We start from the raw sequence: 23,546 nt of genomic DNA, 5'->3' as shown, positions 1-23,546 counted from the left end.
GGAAGAAGAACAAGAAGGAAATACATTCACATAAAAAAGAAAAAAGTTAGAAGTAGCAAAGCAGCAATGTGTTTGAGCCTGTTATCCCATCACTAGTAAACCTCTTCTACTTCCATTTTCTTCCTCTCATTTTGTTGCCTATCACCTAATGAAAAGAAAATAGTATGAAATTCACTTTTTACTGTTACTTTTGTTTTTAACCTGGACTTTATAATGAAGAAAGGTGAGATAAAATTTAACTTTGCATATGTTTTTTTCTCAAAGTTAATTTTCTCCCCATTAAAAAAAACTTGGAAAGCAGGCATTACATGAATATGCAATATAATCACTTTTCATATAATTGTCCTGCCCTTAAAGCATTTTTTACTATTTCCAACTTTCTCACTGCCTCGTATCTAACTTCCCTTTCTTTTTGCTTTCTACACTCAAAATCAAAGGAAATACAGTAAAACAAGAAAAAGTGATCCCAGTCTTATCGCTATGATGCTAGATTGCAGGCAACAGTGGATGGAGAAGGGTGCTGTGGTATGGCCCCAATGGAAGAGGCCACAGCAACAGTATCTCTAGGTGTCTCAACCAGGAATTAGGGTGGGGAGGGGTAGAATCAACCATTAATCTAAATAACCCACCTCAAATCTTAATTAATGGCAACATTTGAATCCTGGAAATAGTATAAAAAGTGTTTCAATGTATAAATGTTTTGATTTGGGAAAGATATTTTTAAACATATTGAATGTAGGTACTCTTGAAAGGTCAACACCCATGAGAGCAAGTGTGTTGAACTGCTATATCCCTAACTCCCCTAATAAAAGGCAGGAAAAATTAAAGAATGAACGAATACTAACTGGAGTTGAGATAATATAAATATTACTTTTCATGTAGTAATAATCAATATTTTATACTATTTAAAGTGAAAAGTTAGAAAGCAATGATGATTACTGAAATGTTAAGAAAATTTAAAAATTTAGAAAAATTGATAAAATTTTAAAGGGCATTAACATGGTATCTTAAATGGGAGTGAAATCCAAAAGGGAGGGGATATATGTATATGTATGGCTGATTCATTTTGCTGTGCAGTAGAAGCTAACACTGTAAAGCAACTATACTCCAATAAAAATTAATTTTAAAAAACTCAAAAAAGGGGCATTAACAATAATTTTGGTTTTCTTTCATGAATACATGTTAAAATAAAGAAAGTTCCTCATGGATGCTAATGAACAATTGAAGAGAAGAAAATAAATATAAACAGAGCTTCCATTAACATAAAAAATTTTCCAGACTAGACTAGAAAAAATTCAAAATCAGAAACTAGTATTTGCTATGCAAATACAATGTTAAACGCTAGATCTAAGAACGCAATTATTTAAAATATTTGGCTAATTTTTACACTCTTTTTAAAGATATATGTCTTAAATTCCTTTTGAGCTACAGAAAAGGGGAAGGAAAGAAATACTAGTTTACACATGCTAAGAAAATGTCTAATAATGTTTGCACTGATTTAATAGTTTCTTAAGAAAACTGCTATTACCATTGTGATAATCTGCTCTTAACATTTAAAAGTTACATGCATTTTTATTGACTTTAAAAATGTCACTTAAAAGAACTTGCTTAATAACATATTCAGATATTTTGTACCACTAGGGAAAAGAAGGTTCTAAACTTCTAAAACCCACTGATATACAGTCTACCGTTCATCTTCCGTCCAGTACATGACAGACGTACAGCCTTGTCCAGATATAACAGGCACCAAATAAGGTACCTGGAGTTAGTTCTGAGAAGGAAATGGTATAATAATAGGGAAAAAAAGCAATGTAAGGAAGAATCATAAAAGGAATGACAAAAGCAGTATGGTCAACTCTTGATCATTCAATACATGTATAATTTAACAAGCATATTCAACATCCTACTTTGATTTTCTAATGCTGATGGTAAAAGTAGTTTATATTCACAAAACCAGAATGACAAATAGCATATTCAAGTAACCCAGAAACAAATTATAGTGAAAACCAGTCTATGATTTAAGAATACATTATAGTTCATTTACAAAGTGAATGATACAGAGGAAGATGAAAATCAAGAGTTGACTCTATGGATAGTTCAATTCCTTCTCTGGGTTCCTGTTAATGGGAGTTCTGTAGCATAATTTAAAAATGATTTCTTACAGAAGGAAAGAAGCCAGAGCAATTACTGAAAGGGTCCTGCTTGCTGATGGGTCGAACCAACAAGGTGCGTCTGTTCAGCTTGTCAGTACAGGAAAGGAAGACACCTCCACATTGCCCCAGAGACCAACACTCTTCCCCAAGGCTTGAGGTGATGGACAGGAGCAAAGAAGGTGAAAAGACAAAAAGCAATAAAAGCCATAAGCAAAAAAATCTGGATAGTTTTAATTCTGCTCAAGTTTGCATAGGTTTAGGTTTGAGCCACTGCTAGGTATGGCCTCTGCCTGGACCATCTTCTGCAAAAGCATTGTTAATGGAAGTAAACAAAAAATAGTTGCTTTTAATGTAAATGACTACTTTTAATTTATAATAAAGAACAATCCAACATGAACTCACTTATGAATAGGAAAAACTTCTAAAAGGTCAACATAATAATACATTAATGGTAAAGTATATTAATAAAAGCAATCCTACCTTTGTGTTATTGAAAAATTTACTTAATTGCTCTAACAGGAAAATGGATACAAAACACAAGCAGCTTAAAGGAAGTAATAGTTTTATTTTATAATGTAATATTGGAAGAAAAGGTCAAAAACAATTTACTGAGCTCTAATTCTTGTAACCATTAGTCCCGTTGCATGAAAGAACAAAGAAAAACAGTTTATAATATATTTTTTAAAAATCATAATTACTAAATGAGTCTCACCACAGGTTTTTCTTTGCACTGTAGAAATACTCCTTCAAAATGTCCTGACTGCCAACCTTCCCCTGGCCTGGAAAACATAAGTTCACCTTATCTGTTCTCTTCAATTTTTCTGAGTTAAAAAAATTGAGCATATATAACTATTACAAGTAGTTCTGATGTAAACAACACTACACTGAACTAAAACGTGGATCTGACAATGCAATCAATAGAACAATTTACATTAGCACCACACCCTGGTAGTTCTTCAGAGAAGCATTTGTCTTAATGATAAATTCTATATTTACGAAGGTTATTTTTCTTTCTCACCCATGAGACTCTAAGGTCCATAAGGACATGGTTTATGTCTATTTTTGTTAAACACTATATTCCTAGTGCTTAGCATAGTGCTTGGGACATAATATACATTCAGTAAATATTTTGATTAAATGAATGAATAAATTATCTAAATATTTAAAACTTACATAAATTTAACAGTAAAATCATTGATAATCTAGAACATAAATTGTAATATTCACATAATCAAGAAATGATTTCAGCAATAAAATAAAATTCATGTATCACTTGCTAGGATCATTTTGATATAGAGATATACCATTCAGAAGAAACTGAAGAGCTAACCATTCCATTATCAAAAATCAATTAATGATTCACTGTTACTACAACAAAAACAATTATCATACACTTGGTAAAATAATACTATTATGACAGGTCTTAATATAAACCCAACAAAATATTTTGACCATCACAGTTATGACATAATTTTTTGGCTGTGACAGAGTTGAGAGCTGTTTACATGAACAATATGATATGTATAATAAAGAATGAAAGTTCGAATGTTTTTAATGCAGAATTAGAAACCCGTTAAATAAAAAAGACTTCGGGGCTTCCCTGGTGGCACAGTGGTTGAGAGTCTGCCTGCTGATGCAGGGGACACGGGTTCGTGCCCCGGTCCGGGAAGATCCCACATGCCGTGGAGCAGCTGGGCCCGTGAGCCATGGCCGCTGAGCCTGCGCGTCGGAGCCTGTGCTCCGCAACGGGAGAGGCCACAACAGTGAGAGGCCCGCGTACCGCAACAACAACAAAAAACACTTCGGCTTTTAGAGTATATAATGCATCAATAAAGGTACAGAAACATGTGTACTTCTGCAGACACTTAATTGCTGAATGAATAAATATTATGAATCCAGGAAAAAAAGGACTGTAAGGCTGTTTCTTTGCCAAAATACTATGAAGTAGAAAATACGATGCTGTTTAAAAAATAATTTTACAAAAGCATGTGTGAGTTTTATGGTATGTGAATTACATTTCAGTTAAAAAAAACTCAATTCCAGGGTAGTGTTATAAAACAAAAAAAACCTCCTAAAAGCATTCGTATTTTTATTTTGGAAAAATTAATAATAAAATTGCTATATATCTTTATGAAAATATCTAAAACATTACTTTTTTACTACCATTACTTATTATTATAAACAAATCATATTTACTTATAATCTACTTTTGGTAGAAATTTATTAGGAAGGAAAAATGTGATTCTAGGAACATCCACCACATGTTCATTAATCATCTGTGAGATAAGAAAAGTACTCAAAGTTGTAAGGAACATGAGATGCTGCTCCATTTCAATCTATGGTATAGGGAATGGATGAGGAGTATTCATCAAAAACCAGAGCCATTAACTGTGTCCCAGACATCTTGGCAAATATACAACATGCATAACAAATTGTGAGGTGATTAGTAAAAGCAGCTTATTTCATTTAATATGGCAGTGTGGATATTTATGAACAGATTTGCCTTCTTAGAAAGCAAAACTTTATTATATTCCATATATGAATGAATACCAAGTAAAATTAACCAATATATCTTTTAAGAACCATCTTTGGGAATATGTACAGTATTTTTTTAAAAATTAAGGAATCAAATTAAAATATAAAAATTCTTTTATAGACTTTGTTCAAGGAAAATATAGCTTTTCCCATATTCATTATTCATTAATTACCTGCTTCTATAGTGATCAATATTGAAACTTTCTATTTTACATTTCACTTTGGTGTACACATCCTGGACATCTATGGAAGCACTGAGATCTTCTAGTTCACTGACCATACAAAGTTCTGCAATAAGAAGCAAATATTAATATCAGTATAGGGTTCACAATCAATATTAAAACTTTCTATTTACATTTAATGTTAGCATGTATATCCTTGACATCTACAGAGGGACTAAGACTTTCTGTTCATTAACCACATAAGATTCTAAAATAATAAGGAAAATTAATATCAGTATAGGCCTCAAAATTAAGATACGATGCTTATTTCAAAACAGGGGAAATCCCAGTTAATGTATGAAGTGCTACATCTAATATCAGTCAACAGTCTTTGCAATACATTTAGTGATATGACCAATGAAGAAATTACCTCATGGCTTTTGAAGTGAATTTTAATACAAATAAGACAAAATTTAGGTATTATAGGCAACATGTTAGTATTACTAATAGAAATCACTTGAGTTAGACTTAATGATTGATTTAAATGCCAATGATAAATAAAACTAAGTCTCCAATTTCTTCTAAAAATAGTGTTTAATATTTTATCTTTTCAGTAGAAAAGTAATCCTGTACCTGTGCCTTTATTTTCAGGATCTGGAGCAAAGAGCTTTATAGTAATTTTGGGGAGCACCCACTGCATCCACAGACTAACACGACCACTGGATCCACCAATATTACTTGTAGTTTGTTCCAAGGTAACAGAATCGGAGAATGGTGAATCATCAACTGCTTGTACAGAATCTCCCTGGGATGAGGAATAACAACAATACTTTGTAACATAAATAAAAATAACTAAAAATATATAATTTAAAATCTGCAATTACTGCTTATAACTTATCATATATGATAATGCAAATCATAAAAATGTTTATATATAATGCCAGTAATATAAGCATACACTAATCATACGGTTTTCATAGTTACAGTGTACATGCATGCCATTCCAGTTCCTCTAAATGAGCTAGGATCATACCAATGAGTATTTCCTTATAGAGTAGCTATAGCCAAGGGTCAAACTGGGCTCTATTTTTGGAAATAAAGTCTTACTACCTCACAGCCACATCCACTCATTTATCTATTGCCTATGACTACTGATTAGCAGAGTTAAGTAGATGCTTTAGAGCTGCTATGATCCACAAAGCCTACAATATTTACTATCTTGTCATTTATGGAAAAAGTTTGTCTATCCCTGCTATGGTGTATTTATGTATGAATATATAATAACCATAGTAAAACACAGCATAATCACCATAATTTAAGAAACAGCAAAACATTCATCATGCCTCACATATTTTAATATTAAGGAGACATTTAAAAGCAGATTCGACAACAGATTTTTTAAATGATTTATATGGTTAAAAGTCTCTTAATTAGAGGTACAGAGCATGAGTGTGTGTGTGTGTGTGTGTGTGTGTGTGTGTGTGTGTGTGTGTTATGGTTATCTTTACAGAAATATATTCGGCAATTTATACATATCCTACAGAAAGGTACAATAAAAATGATAACAATGAAACAAAATGTAAGTAAAATGAGCAGGTTTTTGATAAATACCTCTTAGCTCAAGAAATTTTCCCAGGTTAATATTCAATGTTTTGCACATTTGAGATGGTATTATTTTGTAATTTGATGTACTTCAGAGTGTATCTCCAGCCCAATAAGAGGCAGCTGAAGCCCAAGAATATAACCCTTGGATTACAGACCTCAGCCCAGAAGAAGGGAATCTTGCAGCTCCAGAGAACCTGCCATACATGCTGGCCCCAAACCTTCATCAGAGCATAAGCTTATTCAGTTCAACAAATACATACTGAATTCTGGATATGTATAAGGTCCTAAATTTGGTACTAATAAACTTTCTGTAAAAGGTCTGTTGGGTTGTTTTTTAATCTTTTCAGCTGGTGAAAATAAATCCTGGTTTGAAGATGAACAGCTTCAGTCTCAAAGGCAGGAAGAGATGGTGCCAGAGATAGTGATCACTCACTCATGTATTCTGTTCTTTTAGGATTAGCTACCAAGTATTTGGGTTTTTTAAATCCCAACTTTGCTGTCCATCTAAAACCTTCAAAAAAACTCCAGAACCTAAACTCATTCTCTGTGAACTGATCAAATACACCAGAGCATGCTTACTTTTTTAAAAGATGTATATATACATTCACGTACCAAAATGTTCATTGCAGCTCTATTTACAATAGCCAGGAGATGGAAACAACCTAAGTGCCCATCATCGGATGAATGGATAAAGAAGATGTGGCACATATATACAATGGAATATTACTCAGCCATAAAAAGAAATGAAATTGAGCTATTTGTAATGAGGTGGATAGACCTCGAGTCTGTCATACAGAGTGAAGTAACTCAGAAAAAGAAAGACAAATACTGTATGCTAACACATATATATGGAATTTAAGGAAAAAAAAATGTCATGAAGAACCTAGGGGTAAGACAGGAATAAAGACACAGACCCACTGGAGAATGGACTTGAGGATACGGGGAGGGGGAAGGGTAAGCTGTGACAAAGTGAGAGAGAGGCATGGACATATATACACTACCAAATGTAAAATAGATAGCTAGTGGGAAGCAGCTGCATAGCACAGGGAGATCAGCTCGGTGCTTTGTGACCACCTGGAGGGGTGGGATAGGGAGGGTGGGAGGGAGGGAGACGCAAGAGGGAAGAGATATGGGAACATATGAATATGTATAACTGATTCATTTTGTTATAAAGCAGAAACTAACACACCATTGTAAAGCAATTATACCCCAATAAAGATGTTTAAAAAAAAAGATGTATATATATTTAAATATTAGTTATATGTACTTAAGCTTAGTTTGATAGGCAGCATGATGCATTGAAGACAGTATAGCCATTCTTTGTTCCAATTACACCAAGCAAAGCAGAAAGCTCACTGCGCGTGATGTTTTCATCTAAATGCTTTTCCAAAACTAAGTGGCCCTAAATCTGCTAAAATTGAAATTCCTAGAATTTGAGAAGCTATATAAAAATTCAGGTTTCTGGTTAGCTGTCTAAAGTAACACATCTAATGAAAAGCACAAACTAATCCCAGAAAAAGATACATTTTAGAAAGTCAAATTCAATAAAAGACAGCATAATGTAGTCAGTATGCCTTTCTCTATGGATTGGGTCTTAGAGCAGAAGAATTCATAAATTAAATTCTCCCTCCAACACTTAGAAGAACATTATAATCCCAAGAATGGAAATTGTAGGGAAAAGACCATCTCAAATCAATGAAACCTTGATTTTTAACACTATTAAGTATACTTAGTAGGAATGCTAAGAAAACTGTGGCTTCAAATTTAATAAGCAAGCACTCCTGAGAAAAAGTTTTACTCTCCTTCTTCATGCAGTTTCAATTTTCATTTTGGATTTACAACACTTGGTGCGGTATTGTTAAATATGTTTGTGCATTAATTTTCTGCTCTATTTCTAAATCTATAGCAAAAATTGAGCCAGAATTGGAGACGCTGAACTATTTTCCCACACCTCTTTAGCCAAGGTCTAAAATATACAGTTCAATTCTTTCACCATTTTGTCGCAAACTGACCAAAATACTGAGTTTATTATGCTAGCTGAATTTATCTTTGTTCATCTGGAAGAGCAAACACTTCAGCCCTTCATCCTTGGCCTGCTTCAGAGCTCAGGGATGATCATACTTTTGGCCACACTGCTACTCTCCCTTATCAAAATAACTCCAGCATTCTTTTTCAATCACAAAACTTCCCAAAGGTCTAAACACTTCCACTGCTGTTTGTACTTAAGTCAACGATAACAAGTGGACTGCTGTGGTTTCCACTACCTTTGCTCTCACCATTTCAATGTGAAGGGTGGGAAAAACGAATAACTGTTTTTAAGCTCACTACTTAAGCCTGCCACTCATATTTCCCCTTCTACCACCACTGAGATCGATATTCAGGAAGCTAGAGCTATATCCACTGAAAAGTATACTGCTCCTTATCAACATGTCAACATAAAAAGAATTACTCGTAGTTTAAAGTATAAGTCATCCAAGGATCATATAAGCAAATACTTCTCTTCTACTTAACACAAGCAACTGTTAAGAGCATACTTTTTTAAACTAGATTCATTTATGGTGAATTCTTTATTGTCGAAATAATTTAAAAATAATAGTTCTTACCCAACTCAGCAACAAATAGCTTAAATAGTGTTTTTAAATTTTATGGACTTTTGGAATGCAAATATTAATTGGAAATTTAAATATACAGATACATAATATAAATAAGCACAACAAATGTAAGGTGACCTCAGATAAATAGGTTATATTTATGTAATAAAACTATCTGCATAAAAAAATAAGCCAATAATTGAGAAATTACAGACATTTTCCAGCATGATTATTTTGAAATAAGAAAAGCATGACAACAAAATATTGTGTTGATTCATATGTGAAGGCTAAACAATAACCTGCTTTGATATATGTATTATATATGTATGTTCTTTCAACAGCTACTCAATTAATTAGATGATAATCTAAATGCTAAGATTTCTACATTTTGAATAAAAGTTTCTCCCTAAACGTTGAAGATAAAATCATTTAAAGATAAATATTTAATGAAATAAGTCTATTTTGAGGAAGAGATTTAAAACTATTATGAGACATCCTTAAAATATCAACTGAGTAAAAAAGTTCAAACTAAACTTACTTTCTAAAAGGTTGTCTAGAATAATAATTTGAGGTAGATTGCTGCTTAGGTTAACTGCACTTAAATCCCTGAAAAACTGACAATAGTTTTGCTATAGCAGTTGATGCCAAACAACTTCACTTTTTTTTTTTGAGATACAACTGACATATAATATTATAATAGTTTCAGGTATAAAACATAATGATTCGATATTTATATATATTGTGAAATGATCATAGTAAGTCTAGTTAACATCCATTGTCACACAGTCATAAATTGTTTTTTCTTGTGATGAGAAATTTTAAGATCTACTACTCTCTTAGCAACTTTCAAATACACAATACAGTATTATTAACTTCAGTCACCATGGCATACAACACTAGGGCTTATTTATTTTATAACTGGAAATTTGTACCTTTTGACCACCTTCATTCATTTTTTCCCCCCAAATTTTCACTTTGGATTTAACTGAAAATAAATGCATTTTAAATAATTACTGGGGACTAAGAAATGAACCACTTCATGCTGGATTGTTTTCTGGAAATATATATATTTATAATTGAAGTATAGTTGATTTACAATACTATATTAATTTCAGGTGTACAATAGAGTGATTCAATATTTTATAGATTACACTGCATTTAAAGTTATTATAAAATACTGGCAATATTCCATGCTATACAATACAGCTCATACTGGATTTTTTTGAGAACTAGGCTGCTGAAGTAATTTTAATTCCAGAATCAATAAAATATGCAATTCGAGTTTTGCCATGACCCTCTAACCTCCCAACATTGTTGGTTAATCTGTCAATTTTTACCTTAGGTTGAGTTATAAATCTAGCATTCATTCATCATTTTAGATTTTTCTAAAGCTTTAAAATTATTTCTTTAAAATGCTGTGAATAAGGATGACATTATCAAAGACATTATACATATATACAAGAAGTTAAAATGAAAAAATGCTTAATGGTTTGCCTAAAATCACAACTTAATTGGAGGGATTTAATTTCATCAACACAATATAGCTATCCATAATAATTGTCCTTCCTACATCACCTTTATGGAAAGTACTGAAAATCCAGAAGTTCAAAATAACATTTTATATAATTAGAACAGCTTCCAAAAGACTTAACAGGGCTTCCCTGGTGGCGCAGTGGTTGAGAGTCCACCTGCCGACGCAGGGGACACGGGTTCGTGACCCGGTCCGGGAGGATCCCACATGCCGCGGAGCGGCTGGGCCCGTGAGCCATGGCCGCTGAGCCTGTGCTTCCGGAGCCTGTGCTCCGCAGTGGGAGAAGCCACAACAGTGAGAGGCCCGCATACCGCAAAAAAAAAAAAAAAAAAAAAAGATTTAACAGTTTATGTACTTAACCTTATAAGGGAAATATGTGAATGTGTATGTATTTGTGTATTGTGTATCTATTTGCTTTGTTTACTTGTTATTAAAACAAATCATCAAAATGTTAGCACTTTCAAAGGCAGTTTTTATTGTTGGGCTATCTTGTAAGCAAAATGGCATAAATATTTCAATGAACATGATTATATAGTGTTTCACTTTCCTGAACATCTCCCTGAACACAAATTTTTGACAACCTTAACTAGCTGAAATACAGTGAAATATGTTCTACAAGTGTACAGGTTAAGCCTTACTTTGGGTCCATGGTAAGAATTAGCGTGCCAGAGACATCTTGTTTTATACCAAAATTTTTGCTCACCCTTCTACGTAATACAGAATTTTCTCTGGGAAGCAGCAATGCAGTGATGGGCTAAATTTCCCAGTGTACCTATATATTAGGTGTATACACATATCCATCCCCGAAGTTAAATATTATAAATTCTGCTAAAGATAAAGGACTAAAATGCTTAATTTCTTTTAAAAGCTGAATATTATTAAGCTAAGTATCCAATTTAAGAAATTAGAAAAACAACAATAAACCCAAGAAAAAATATCTATCTTAGCCTAAGTAGTGGAAAAACGTTACCCTTGAGACTTTTTAAACACATCTCTGGGTTACATGTAGGTTTGAGGGCTTGATTTCATACTACCGAAATGTTTCAAGAAACATCTAGCTACGAAATTAACAGTAAAGGGGTCCCAGGCTAGTGATGGCCCTTGGAGTCCCTCAGAGAAGGAAACACAGAAAATCCCTATTGGGGAACAGGCCCTCATACACTATGCAAGAGTCTCATAAAGTCGCACTAGTGAAGAACTCCCAATAGAAGAGCACATAACACATAAAGAAACAGTCTACTAAGAGCAAGGGTTAAGAATACAACAGTAGGATTAGACTCTCAAGAAATTCAGATAACAGATCTGATAAATAATATAAAAGAATTATGTTTAAAACAACAAAAGACATAAAAACAAACAGAAAAAATAAACTCAATATATGCTTTTATGAATTCATATGAAAATATATTTGTAGTGACAATGAATATATACATCTCTATGCCCCGTACTATAATAAATCAGATTTAATTTCGTCAAACTGAGTTGACTTCCCAAATTGTTTAACATCCATATATTAAAGAACAATGTGTTTAAAACCTACTCTGTACCAAGCACTGTTGCTTGGTACAGAGTAGGTACTGGTTGCTCAAATTAGGGTTATCCTATGATGATAAAGATAATAGGTGACGGGTGATAATAGAAAATTTATAGTTCACATCCAGTATGGCACTGAAACAGTATAATCATTATTTAACACTGTTACTTCTGAACCAATATAAACCTCTCAGTGTAAATCATTTTACGTCCAACCCATAATGTTTGACTTATCACTTATTTCAGATGAAAAGAATAGTATAAAAGTACAACTAACGTGGGAACAGAAAAAGTAACAGTGTCAAATTTTCAATACGTCTTTTGCTATTTGAACAAAATCTGTTAGTGCTGAAACATGCTAGAAGGTTTCCTTAACAGAAAATTATTATCAAAAAAGAAAATTATGTTCAACTTGAAAATATTGCCTAATATTTAAAAAGTTAAGTGAAATATTTATTCAACATATTACTGGAAGTCTTAGCCACAGCAATTAGGCAAGAAAAAGAAGTTAAAAGCAACAAAATTGGAAAGGGAAAAAAGCAAAATGATCTCTGTTTGCAGACAGCATGACCTTATATGTAGAAAATGCTAAAGATTCAACAACAAAAAATTTTAGAACTAATAAATGAATTCAGCAAGATACAAACCCACATCTGTGTTTTTGCACAATAACAGTGAACAATCAGAAAAGGAAATTAATAAAACAATTCTGTTTATAATAGCATCAAAAAGAATAGAATACTTAGGAATAAACTTAACCAAGGAAGTGAAAGACTATAAAATATTGCTAATAGAAATAAAAGAAGACACAAACAAATGGAGAAATGTCCCATGTCCATGGATCGGAAGACTTAATGTTAAAATGGGAAGTTATTGTTTAACAGGTACCACATTTCAGCTGGGAAAAATTTTAAAAGTTTTGGAGATGGTTGACGGTGATGGTTGCACAACAATGTGAATGTACTTAATGTCACAGAAGGGTACTCTTAAAAATGGTTTAAAAAGGTAATTTTATGTTGTGTATATTTTACCAGAATAAAACATTTGACATAAAAACATTAACTGGGACATAAAGTCATAATTGCACAGTATCAAAAGACAGTGTATTTGTTTAGCATCTATAAAAACTATGTTTATTAGTTTCATTTTATACAGCCTGGGCTACCAGAATGCCATAAAACATCTTTATTTTACCATTAAGTATTACTTTATCAATAATGAGTAGTATAAAATTCATTTTCTAGGAATACAGCAATACCATTGTTGGAGTTGGGAACCTGGAACAAGATGCTTGCCTATATTCCCTTTATTATGATGACATTAGTGTATTTTGTCTATCCAGTCCTTACCTCTTTTCTAACAATCTTCTAAGTTAAAACTTCTTCTATATGCAAAGAATGCCTAAACTAAGACCCAGTTTGGAATGAGGTATGTGTTACACACAAGTGCCTTTTCAATTAGGATTACCTTGTTGATTATCATGGGAATATACAGTGACTGTGAGAATTTCCGCACAAAACATATTTTTCTAGATAATAAAACAAGAGGGAACACTTCCCATATCATTTTGTGAAGACAGTGTGATCATGATACCAAAATACAACAAAGATATTATGTAAAAGAAAAGTAAAAGGCCAGTATCACTCATGACTATGATACCAAAACCCTAAATAAAATATTAGCAAACACAATCCAGCAAGATATGAAAAGGAAAATATATTACATCTAAGCTGGGTTTGTTCCAGAAACACAAGATCAGCTTAATATTTGAAAATCAACCAAAGTTACTAGTCACCTTAAAGGAATAAAGAAGAAACAAGTACTGAATACATAATCGTATCAACTGAATAAAAGTGCTAAATAAAAGTGCCAAATAAGTGTACTCCTATAACAAAATGGTCAAGATTTCTAAAAAGAAAACTAAAATCTTATTGAAATTAAAGAAAATACAAATAGAGGAATGAGCCACATTCATAGAGTATATGGACAAACTATACATACTCAGTTAATATTTGTACTAACATATTGAGATGAATATTAACATTATCCCCACTTTTAGAGATAATGAAACTAAATCACAGAGGTTAAATAATGTGATCATAAACTGCAGAGATTAAAAACTCAAGTTGTCTGATTCCAAAGTGACTTCTATAGATTCCATTAACTTAGAATCACACTCAGATGAGCTGGACCGTCCCTACTTTGTGTGACACTAACTTCAATTCACTGCATCTCAATTTTCTAGTAAATGATCTTCCAACAATCCCTTTCAATAGTATAGCTGTTAATTGATGGAATTAAGAGAAACATCTTTCTCACTTGTCAAGCTCTGCAAAATTATTATACCAAAGTCAGAGGAAGGCAATTCTTAAAGCTGACAAAGTAGAGAGTCTATGACAAAAAGTGGGAAGCAGCACACAGAATTTAGCTAGTTTTCCCCAGGAGAAAAAAAAAAATACACCTTAGAGAAAATAAATTACTAGCATTCTATTTTTCTGTTTGCAAGGTTACTAGGGAAACTAAATAAATGACTTCTAATTTTCACTTTTTTCCCTTTAGTACCACATTTTTTGGCAAAACTTTGAAATACGCTTGAATACAGTTAGGGATAATATTAAATGCCATTTTAATTCTATACCATTCATGCTGGTACTAAGCAAATCTCATTAAAATGACAGAAATGTGCTCTTCTGAGTAAGAAAATCAGTACTAAATAAAGTATATTTAATGATTCTGCATTCACTTTCCTCTACCCCCTAATTTCTATACCAAATAACTCAGTTATCAACATATAGAGCTGGCCAAAAAGTTTTTTCGGGTTTTTTATAATATCTTATGGAAAAACCCAAACAAACTTTTTGGCCAACCCAATATTTCAACAGGTAAAGAAAAATTAAAATAGCATTTCTGGTATTAGTTTTGAAATGGTTTGTCAGGCACAGGTCATATAAAATACATATAATATCTTCAGGGAAAAATTACTTCATTAAGAGTTAATCAACCTTTATTCACCAATGTTCATAGTAGCGTTATTCGTAATAGCCAAAAGGAGCAAATAACCCAGACGTCCATCAACAGATCAATGGATAAAAAAAGTATGCTATATACACAAATGAAGTAACACTCAGCCATAGAAGGCATTGAAATTCTTATACATGGATGATGTATAAAACATTCTTCTTACTACCTGGATGAATCTCTAAAACATTATACTAAATGAAATAAGCTAAACGAATACTTATGATTCCTCTTATGTGAGACACCCAGAATAGGCAAATTCACAGAGACAGAAAGTACAGTAGAGGTTACCAGGGATGGGGTTGGGAGGATGGGGAGTCACTGTTTCATGGGAAAAGAGTTTTTGTTTGAAATGATGAAATAGTTTTGGAAATGGATAGTTGTTATGGCTGTGCAACACTGAAATTATTCATTTAATGCCACGAAATTGTACACATAAAAATGGTTGAAATGATAAATTTTATGTAACTTATATTTTACCACAATAAAAAAAATTTAGCAAAAAGAGTTACCAATGATATTGAGAATCTAATATAATATGTACAAGGCAGAATGAGAAAAACAAAGATTCCAAAGACCAGTTCTTAGTACTCAATGATGTTAAAGAAATTTAAATTCAAGTAACATGGCACACTAAGTTGAAATGAATGTTTTCCTTTTCTACTACAAAAGCACGGAAATTCTAGATAAAACACAAGAATTTGTTTTAATACATTGAAGTGCTGTATATCTTTTCTTTGGTCTTGTAGACCTACTCTTCAATCATTAATACCCTCTCTACCTGGGAGGCTAATCTATGCGAACAATATGTACAAATATTCTTGTCCTCTGGTTTCTGGTCATTTTCAGCTAATGAGGAACATGGCAGGAGATAGAAAGGAGGGAGGAGAATGAAGTCAGTATTATTCCCTCTTCTCCCTGCCCGTAAGCCTATTTATGGCAAAAACATCCCAGCGTTACTAGCTCCAGGTACTGTACTATCTCCTGTGGTTTCCCTTCCCAGTCAACACCTTTGTCCTTATGAGAATGTCATCTTTTTCTAACTAATATAACAGTTAAACTTGAAATAAATAAAGGGAAATCTCAAGATGTCAGAAATGAAGAGGAAACACAAAGTCAGGGTAACGACTGGGAACTGAGTCATTACAGACTCAGTTTTCCATTACAGATTATTACAAGATATTGAGTATAGTTCCCTGTGCTATACAGTAGGTCCCTGTTGTTTACTATTTTATATACAGTAGTGTGTAGATGTTAATCCCAAACTCCTAATTTATCTCCCCCCCACCCCTATCCCCTTTAGTAACCATAAGTTTGCTTTCTATCTCTGTGAGTCTATTTCCGTTTTGTAAATAAGTTCATTTCTATCATTTTTTTTTAGATTTCACATGTAAGTGATGTCATATGATATTTGTCTTTCTCTGTCTGACTTACTTCACTTAATATGGTAATCTCTAGGTCTCACTGCAATCCCACTCCCGGGCACTTCTCTGGAGAAAACTCTAATTTGAAAAGATACATGCATCCCAATGTTCATAGCAGCATTATTTATAATAGCCAAGACATGGAAGAAACCTAAATCAACAGATGAATAGATAAAGAAGATGTAGTATGTACACAATGGAATATTACTCAGCCATAAAAAAATGAAATAATGTCATTTGCAGCAACATGGATGGACCTAGAGATTATTATATACCATATATTTAAATTTGTATGCAGACAGTTCTGTTGCTTACATGATAGTGTTGTCCACAGAATGTCTTCTTATAATCAGAAGATTATTAGTCAATGATTAGCAAGAGCAAAGGGATGCTAGAGCTTCCTGGGAATGCCAAGTCAAATAGGCATAAAGGCCTATTATGGATTATAACAAAATACATGCATAACCTCTCCACACTGTCCTCCCTAGCCCCATTCATTAAGGAGTTTCTCCAGTAAGAGGACACGGTTTTATCTCCATTCAGTCCGTAACACATTTAAATATACAGGAAACTTCATGAAAATTAGAAAAACATTTTTTAAATGGAATTCAAAGGATCACAGTAACATATCTACCATGTTGGAACTCAAAACAAAAGGAATAAAAATTACAAAGGTCATTACACACAATTTTACCAGCACTATAAACAAAAGGAAATGGGAAATGAAAGCCTGGGCACAAATTCTGACTTCTGGATGAATTAAACGACCACAGATTTAATCATAGATGAAGCATTCATACAAAAAGGAGAAAACAATGACTATATTTTCTGATGTCATCATTTACTGGCTAATTCTCAAAGAGGTAAATTTAAACTCAGATGCAAACATAGTTAATCTTGATCTCCACATAAATATTTTCTTGAGAGCAAAAAGAGAAATTAAACATGAAGTGTTCAATCCACGAACACCTTCTAATTTGTAAAGTTAAATCAAAGTCTTAACATTGATCACCATATCAAAATTGTCTACACAAAAATCTTCCTGCCCTTTATGGAAAACAAACCTAAATTATTTTAAGATATTTCTCAGGGAACAAGCTTCTCAAGTGATTGTAGGTTTCAAATCCATACCAGACTGCTAGCAATCACTCACCTCTTTCTTTTCTTAACCACACTACATAAACAAAAGAGGGTACATTTTGAAAATATTTACCACATTTTCCCCCATAACTCTGTTACCTTATGTAAGCTGCTTTATATGGTCTTTCTGGAATATTAATGTGAATCTTCTGCATTAAGATTCTTTCACTTTCAGATCTTTTTCACACAGATCAGATTAAATCCATACCTAATACAAAACTAACAAATCCACTAGAAGCATTTTCATTATTTATCTTTATAACCCAATCAGAAAAAAACCCTCAACATTCTAAGTTTAAATTAATTGTATATACCTACTAAAACAAAATTGATACTAATGCCTTTTTCACTTTTGAAGATCCATCTCATATGTTACTGCCTTTGTAAAATACCTACAGATCCCATAGAATGAATTTGTTAATAATTTCTCTATAATTGCAGGGCATGCTCATCTCTATTACATCTTATAATCAGGGTCACCATGTCCTTCTGTATAGGTTGGACACTACACAATTCTAGAAAGCACCATTCAATCTGTACTTGTGTGAATGGCAGGCTCTAGATGTATGACAAACAGGTGTGACCATTCCACATGAGCCCTGTCTTTTCTGGGCTTGCAATGTTTTCTTAAATATTTCTTTCTAAAAGACTACTCCCAAGATAGGTACTCATTTTCATCTTGACGTTCCAATGAATACAGTACTTAGTGAACAACTGTTTAATGAAACACTCTCCTTTCTGCCAAATGTCCACAATATTTAACTTCATTTATCAATTTCACTTGTACTAGCTTTGTCTAGCAATGTATCACCCCAAGCTTTGATTACTCTACCAAAGTATTTCACAAAGTGTATTTTGTGCAATGTTAACATGTAGGCTATGATAAAGGGGTCTTTGGTTAAATGAGTTTGGAGAGTACTGCGTTGAAGAAAGTCAAAGTTTTCTTTACTGCAAGAGCTTTTGTATTCTAACAATATTAATAATCTCCAAGAAAGGATTCACTGTTTTTACCCTAAAAGGATATGTCCCATTGACTCCATAAGGGCACATTCCTAGATTTTCATTTGGGGGGAAAAAAGTAATCCTATCACTTAGGTCATTGTGTTTCTTAAGATTTGGAATGAGCAGGGATACAGAAATTATTTATGCAGGGGTCAAATAGATCTACTCCAGCATGTGTTTATGCAAAAACAAAAACATAACTTCTACCTCTATTATATTACAGTAGTTCTCAGTGGTAAGCCTCTATGGAGTGTTTCAGAAATGTATTAGGGTATTTTTGGTTGACTCAATGATTGGGTGTCACTACTGGAATTTAAGGGTTAGCAGTTAGGGTATCAAGAGGTCCTATGATATATAGGACTGTCCTGAAAAATGAACACTATCTTACAGACAATGAAGTAGGTAAAAATCCTGTTTATAAGTCAACATTTGAGCATAAAACTGAATTCTGTTTTAAATCTAAACACAATATTTTTGCACTTATGCATGATTTTATTTATTAAGAGTTCCAGAAATGCAACTACTGAAATGAAAAGAATAAAAACTTTTGTTTTAAACTTTATCAAGTTTGCCATTACCTCAGGAAATCACAGCAACAACAACAGTACCAACTTGTGGTATTTAACAAAGACCTGCACAAGTCTATATGCGGCAGACACACTCACAGTAATTCTATGTACCTGGCTACTTCATTACAACTTCTAATGTAACCATGCCTGAGCATTTATATATTAAAATAATAATTACTATACCTTAAATTAATTTCCTTTACTCCTTTATATTTTATTCAAAATACTAGATATTTTTGAAATTATATGTATATGTAGGTCATATTATGTTTATTTTCATTTCAGGATAGTAAAGGGGGCTTTATAAAACATTTGTTATTAAAAGGGGCACTGGCACATTGGGTGAAGTTATGGTGTTAAAAATGAAAAGAAAGGCTTCTATGATCAGAAGGAAGAGGAGAGAACTTTGGGTCAGACAAGACTGAAAAATCACTAACCTAAAGATAACAAAGGCACTCTGGTTCTGAGCCTCTTTTGTATCAGCTTCTACATTTCCATACTTCTGAGGAACCATACATTTACTGTCTCAGTTTTTGCCATTTCACAGAACCCCTACTGTCCTGAACTACCCCACTAACTGCTAAAAGTGATTAAAATACTTGGACCTAAAAGAAACAGTAATACACAGACACTGCTACCATAGCTCCTCACGAACCTTCTAAACTCACTAGCTTCCAGAGAGGTATGGTCATCTTCATTCTCAATCCTGATACAGAACTCTGTGGTATATATACCACCCTTCATTTAGTAACAGAATTTTTCAAAAACACTTACCTCAGTAGTAGTTCCAATGTCAGCAGATGGGCTACATGTGCTGGTATCTGGAGGAGCTGTGCCTATACTGCTTCTAACTGGAGAACTAGGGACAGGCCCCACTATGGACTCCGGATAAGCTGAAAAAGAACTGAGATTGCCTCTCTTCTGAATCTTATTCCAGACTTCATTCATGATATCAGTTAGCTCATATAAGAGCTGCACCTAAGCAGAAGGGAAAAAATAAAAAGGAAAAACAAATCTTTCAACTTCTGGTCACAACTGACTAAAATATTAAATGTGAGAAAATGAAAACAAGTCCAGGGAAATAAGAATATATGAAACAAAAATCTATCATTGTATCACTGACCATGGTATTATATCATAACCTATAATCTGTGATATATAATTATTATATATTATATATACTGTAATTATTATATATATGATGACTATTTTGTCATGATACCACAATTCTGATGAGATATAGAGAAAAATAATTCATATAAAAATATACAATATTAAACATTTTATCATGAATTGAATTTGAGAAATATAATTAATTTATTCATACTTTTAATTTGCCACATAGTCACATTTTGATATTTTATAAGCAATTTAGCATTTCTGTGGGAAAATAATGCTAATAAAATAATGCTAATAAAACAGCTTATTATGGTACAGTAGATTTCTTTTAATATATGACTAATAGAACAATCACAAAGAAATGCCTTTTAAACAGAGGTCAGGATCAAAATTAGAAGTCAAATATATCCTAGTAAACATGATTATTTAGTTATACATGAAATAATTACCATTCTTATTTCTAAATTATTTACACATTTAAACTTTCTCTATTTTCTGAAGAATAAATCTGAAATTGGATTTCTTGCCCAGCAAAATAAAGTAAAAAAGAAAGATATAACACAGAATAGTAAAAGGAAAATGTTACATATGAGACTTTTCTATAGATAAAGAACATAAACTATCCAACCTACTATTCCCCTCAGATTTGTCATTCCAATATTCAGAAAAAAAAATTGTTTAACTTGCACGTTGTTTGACTAAGTTCTAAGATATTTACATAAGATTTCATAAATAAGCATTAATCATGGAATCTGTATGACAACATATTGCCATATACTGTATAAAACAAGCCTAGGGGGAAAAATGCAAACACAATGTATAAGCAAATCCACAGCTGGATACCATATTCTGCTTGCCATTAAAAAAAAAAAAAAAGAAAGAAAGAAATTCTCATATTTATAAGAAGTTTCAGCCTCAGGACACATCCAGATGATAAAGCTGGCTTCTTATGTGGGCAGAACAGATGCCTAAAAACAGTGTTGTCAATCCTTATTTGATATAAAACAGTATATGGGTTACAGTTTTCTCCTGCTTTTTGTGTGATGAAGTCTCAAATCTCAGGTTATAGCTCTTTTTGTTTAAAAAAAAATCTAATGGCTAGAGATCCTACAAAAAAGCTCTTAGAAAAATTTTAGTTCATATTCTTTTGTCTTTCATAATCATGAGTGTTTTCTAAAAAGAAACCATTTTGTTCCAAACCAAATTTTTAAAAAGATTATTTTACTTTTTCTTAAACAATTAGAACTGACAAATAAGGAAAGCATAAACAGTTTCTAAATACTTTCAAAGGCATAAAGTTTATTTACCTAAGAGAATTGATGCCGCTTTTATTGTCACTACTTCTGGTTTCCTTTAACTGTTACCATTAAAAAATTGTATATGAATGTCACCAAGTACACTGTGTATTCAGCATGCCAAGAAACACTGACATAAACTTTAAACGTATTATTATTTTCAAAGAAGAAAGCTGCTATCACAGAATCCAGACTTCACAAATTCAGAGGTTTTAAAAAATAGAGCAAAAATGCTGAAGATAAATGTTCAACTCATCCTTCAAGCTGTACTGAAAACCATGCCAACTAAAGCCACAATGAGCTACCACTACCCACCTATTAAGACGTCTGAAATTAAAAAGCATAACCAGACCAAGTATCAGTAAAGATGCAGAGCAGCTAAAACTCTCATTTACTCTGATGGAATGCAAAATTTAGAATACAGTTTGGCCATTTCTGAAAAAAACATATACCTACCACGTGAATGAGCCATTTCCTAAGTGTTTCCCCAAGAAGAATTAAAATCTATGTCCACACAAAGACCTATATAAAAATGTTCACAGAAGTTTTATTTGTAATAGTCTAAAACTGGAAAAAATCTCAAATGTTAACCAATAAGTTAACCAACAATACAACAGAATACTTAGCAATAAAAATAAATTAGAGATTCATGCAAAACCAAGGATTAACCCCAAAATTATTATGCTGAATCAAGGAAGCTAGGCAAGAGAGAGAGAGAGAGAGAGAGAGAGAGAGAGAGAACGCAAACTGTATGATTCCATTTATACAGAATACTAGCAAATGAAAATTAATCAATAATGACAGTATCAGTGATTGCCTGGGATTGGGGGAGGAGTAAAAGGAAGGATTACAAAGGGGCACAAAGAAACTTTTGAGGATGATGGATTAATGCATTATCTTGATTGTGAAGATGATTTGATGGGTATACATAGTCAAACCTTATCAAATTAGATAATCTAAACATGTGCAGTTTATTGTATTTATGTCAACCCCAATAAAACTTTTTAAAAAGATCTCTAAAAAATAAGCACCACGTGAGGCAGCTTTATATGGGTTATGTATGAAGGTGATTGAATATCAATAATATTTTGCATATCAAATACTGATTGGATATGTAAGATATTAAATATTAAAAAGTAATATTTTATTGTTGAAAAATTAACTGCACATACATTTTCTCATTTAATCTCATAACCAATCAGAAAGAAGACTTAATTGGACTGAAGAGGCTGAGACCAACCTCAAGGAAATACATTCTTGAAGGATAGATAGGATTTAAGTGGGTGCAAAAAGCCATTCCAGTCATAAGAATACCAAGAGCAACAGCCAAGTACAGGAAATGAACAAGACATGACAAAGGGGCCATGACAAGTTTTGCAGCATATTAGGAGAGTCAGATAGAAGAGAAAATAGAAAGGTAGACATGAAGAAGAAAAACCATGGATATACAATGTCAATGGAAACCAAGCAGGAATGGAACTTCAACAAGCAATTACTGATCCATGTTGAACAAAAAAGAGCTCTAAGTGAATATGAATTTAGAAAGGCTATTTCATTTGGCACACAGGTCATTACTAATCATTAAAATTCAGTTTCAAAAGAAAGAGTTTTTGCCAAAAACAAAAACATCCTTTTCATACAGAGCATTACACTTAGTCTACTTTTGTTTAAAAGATAAAAATAAAAATCAGGAGCTCAGAGAAATTAAAAATGGGTGATTTGTCTAAGACTACAAATCCAGTTTTGTCCGAACTGAATGCTTATGTTCTTAGACAGTAATGCCAAATTCCATTAGCTTGGTGAAAACTGAACTTACAGCAATAAAAACTATGACAAAATGGATAGAAAAGGAGCATAAAAAACATTATTT

The 23,546-nt window shown here is 32.6% G+C and overlaps 1 protein-coding gene across 5 annotated transcripts in view; it reads right to left on the bottom strand.

Moving 5' to 3' along the window:
• Positions 1 to 23,546, bottom strand: part of VPS13B (vacuolar protein sorting 13 homolog B) — a 793,535-nt gene that overhangs the window by 376,098 nt on the left and 393,891 nt on the right. For 4 of the 5 annotated variants that reach the window (XM_060128467.1, XM_060128455.1, XM_060128456.1 and 1 more), the window contains exons 25-28: positions 20,037 to 20,240; positions 5,483 to 5,654; positions 4,862 to 4,976; positions 2,866 to 2,932 (exon numbers count right to left, since the gene is read on the bottom strand). In XM_060128467.1, the coding sequence (XP_059984450.1) occupies positions 2,866 to 2,932; positions 4,862 to 4,976; positions 5,483 to 5,654; positions 20,037 to 20,240 (558 nt within the window). The remainder of the gene's footprint in view (positions 1 to 2,865; positions 2,933 to 4,861; positions 4,977 to 5,482; positions 5,655 to 20,036; positions 20,241 to 23,546) is intronic. The other variant, XM_060128458.1, reaches the window with a different exon arrangement.

The sequence above is a fragment of the Lagenorhynchus albirostris genome, chromosome 17 (assembly GCF_949774975.1).
Source record: "Lagenorhynchus albirostris chromosome 17, mLagAlb1.1, whole genome shotgun sequence".
Taxonomy (NCBI): Eukaryota; Metazoa; Chordata; class Mammalia; order Artiodactyla; family Delphinidae; genus Lagenorhynchus; species Lagenorhynchus albirostris.
Note: the sequence above shows the minus strand (reverse complement) of the source record. Positions and strands in the feature narration are given on the sequence as shown.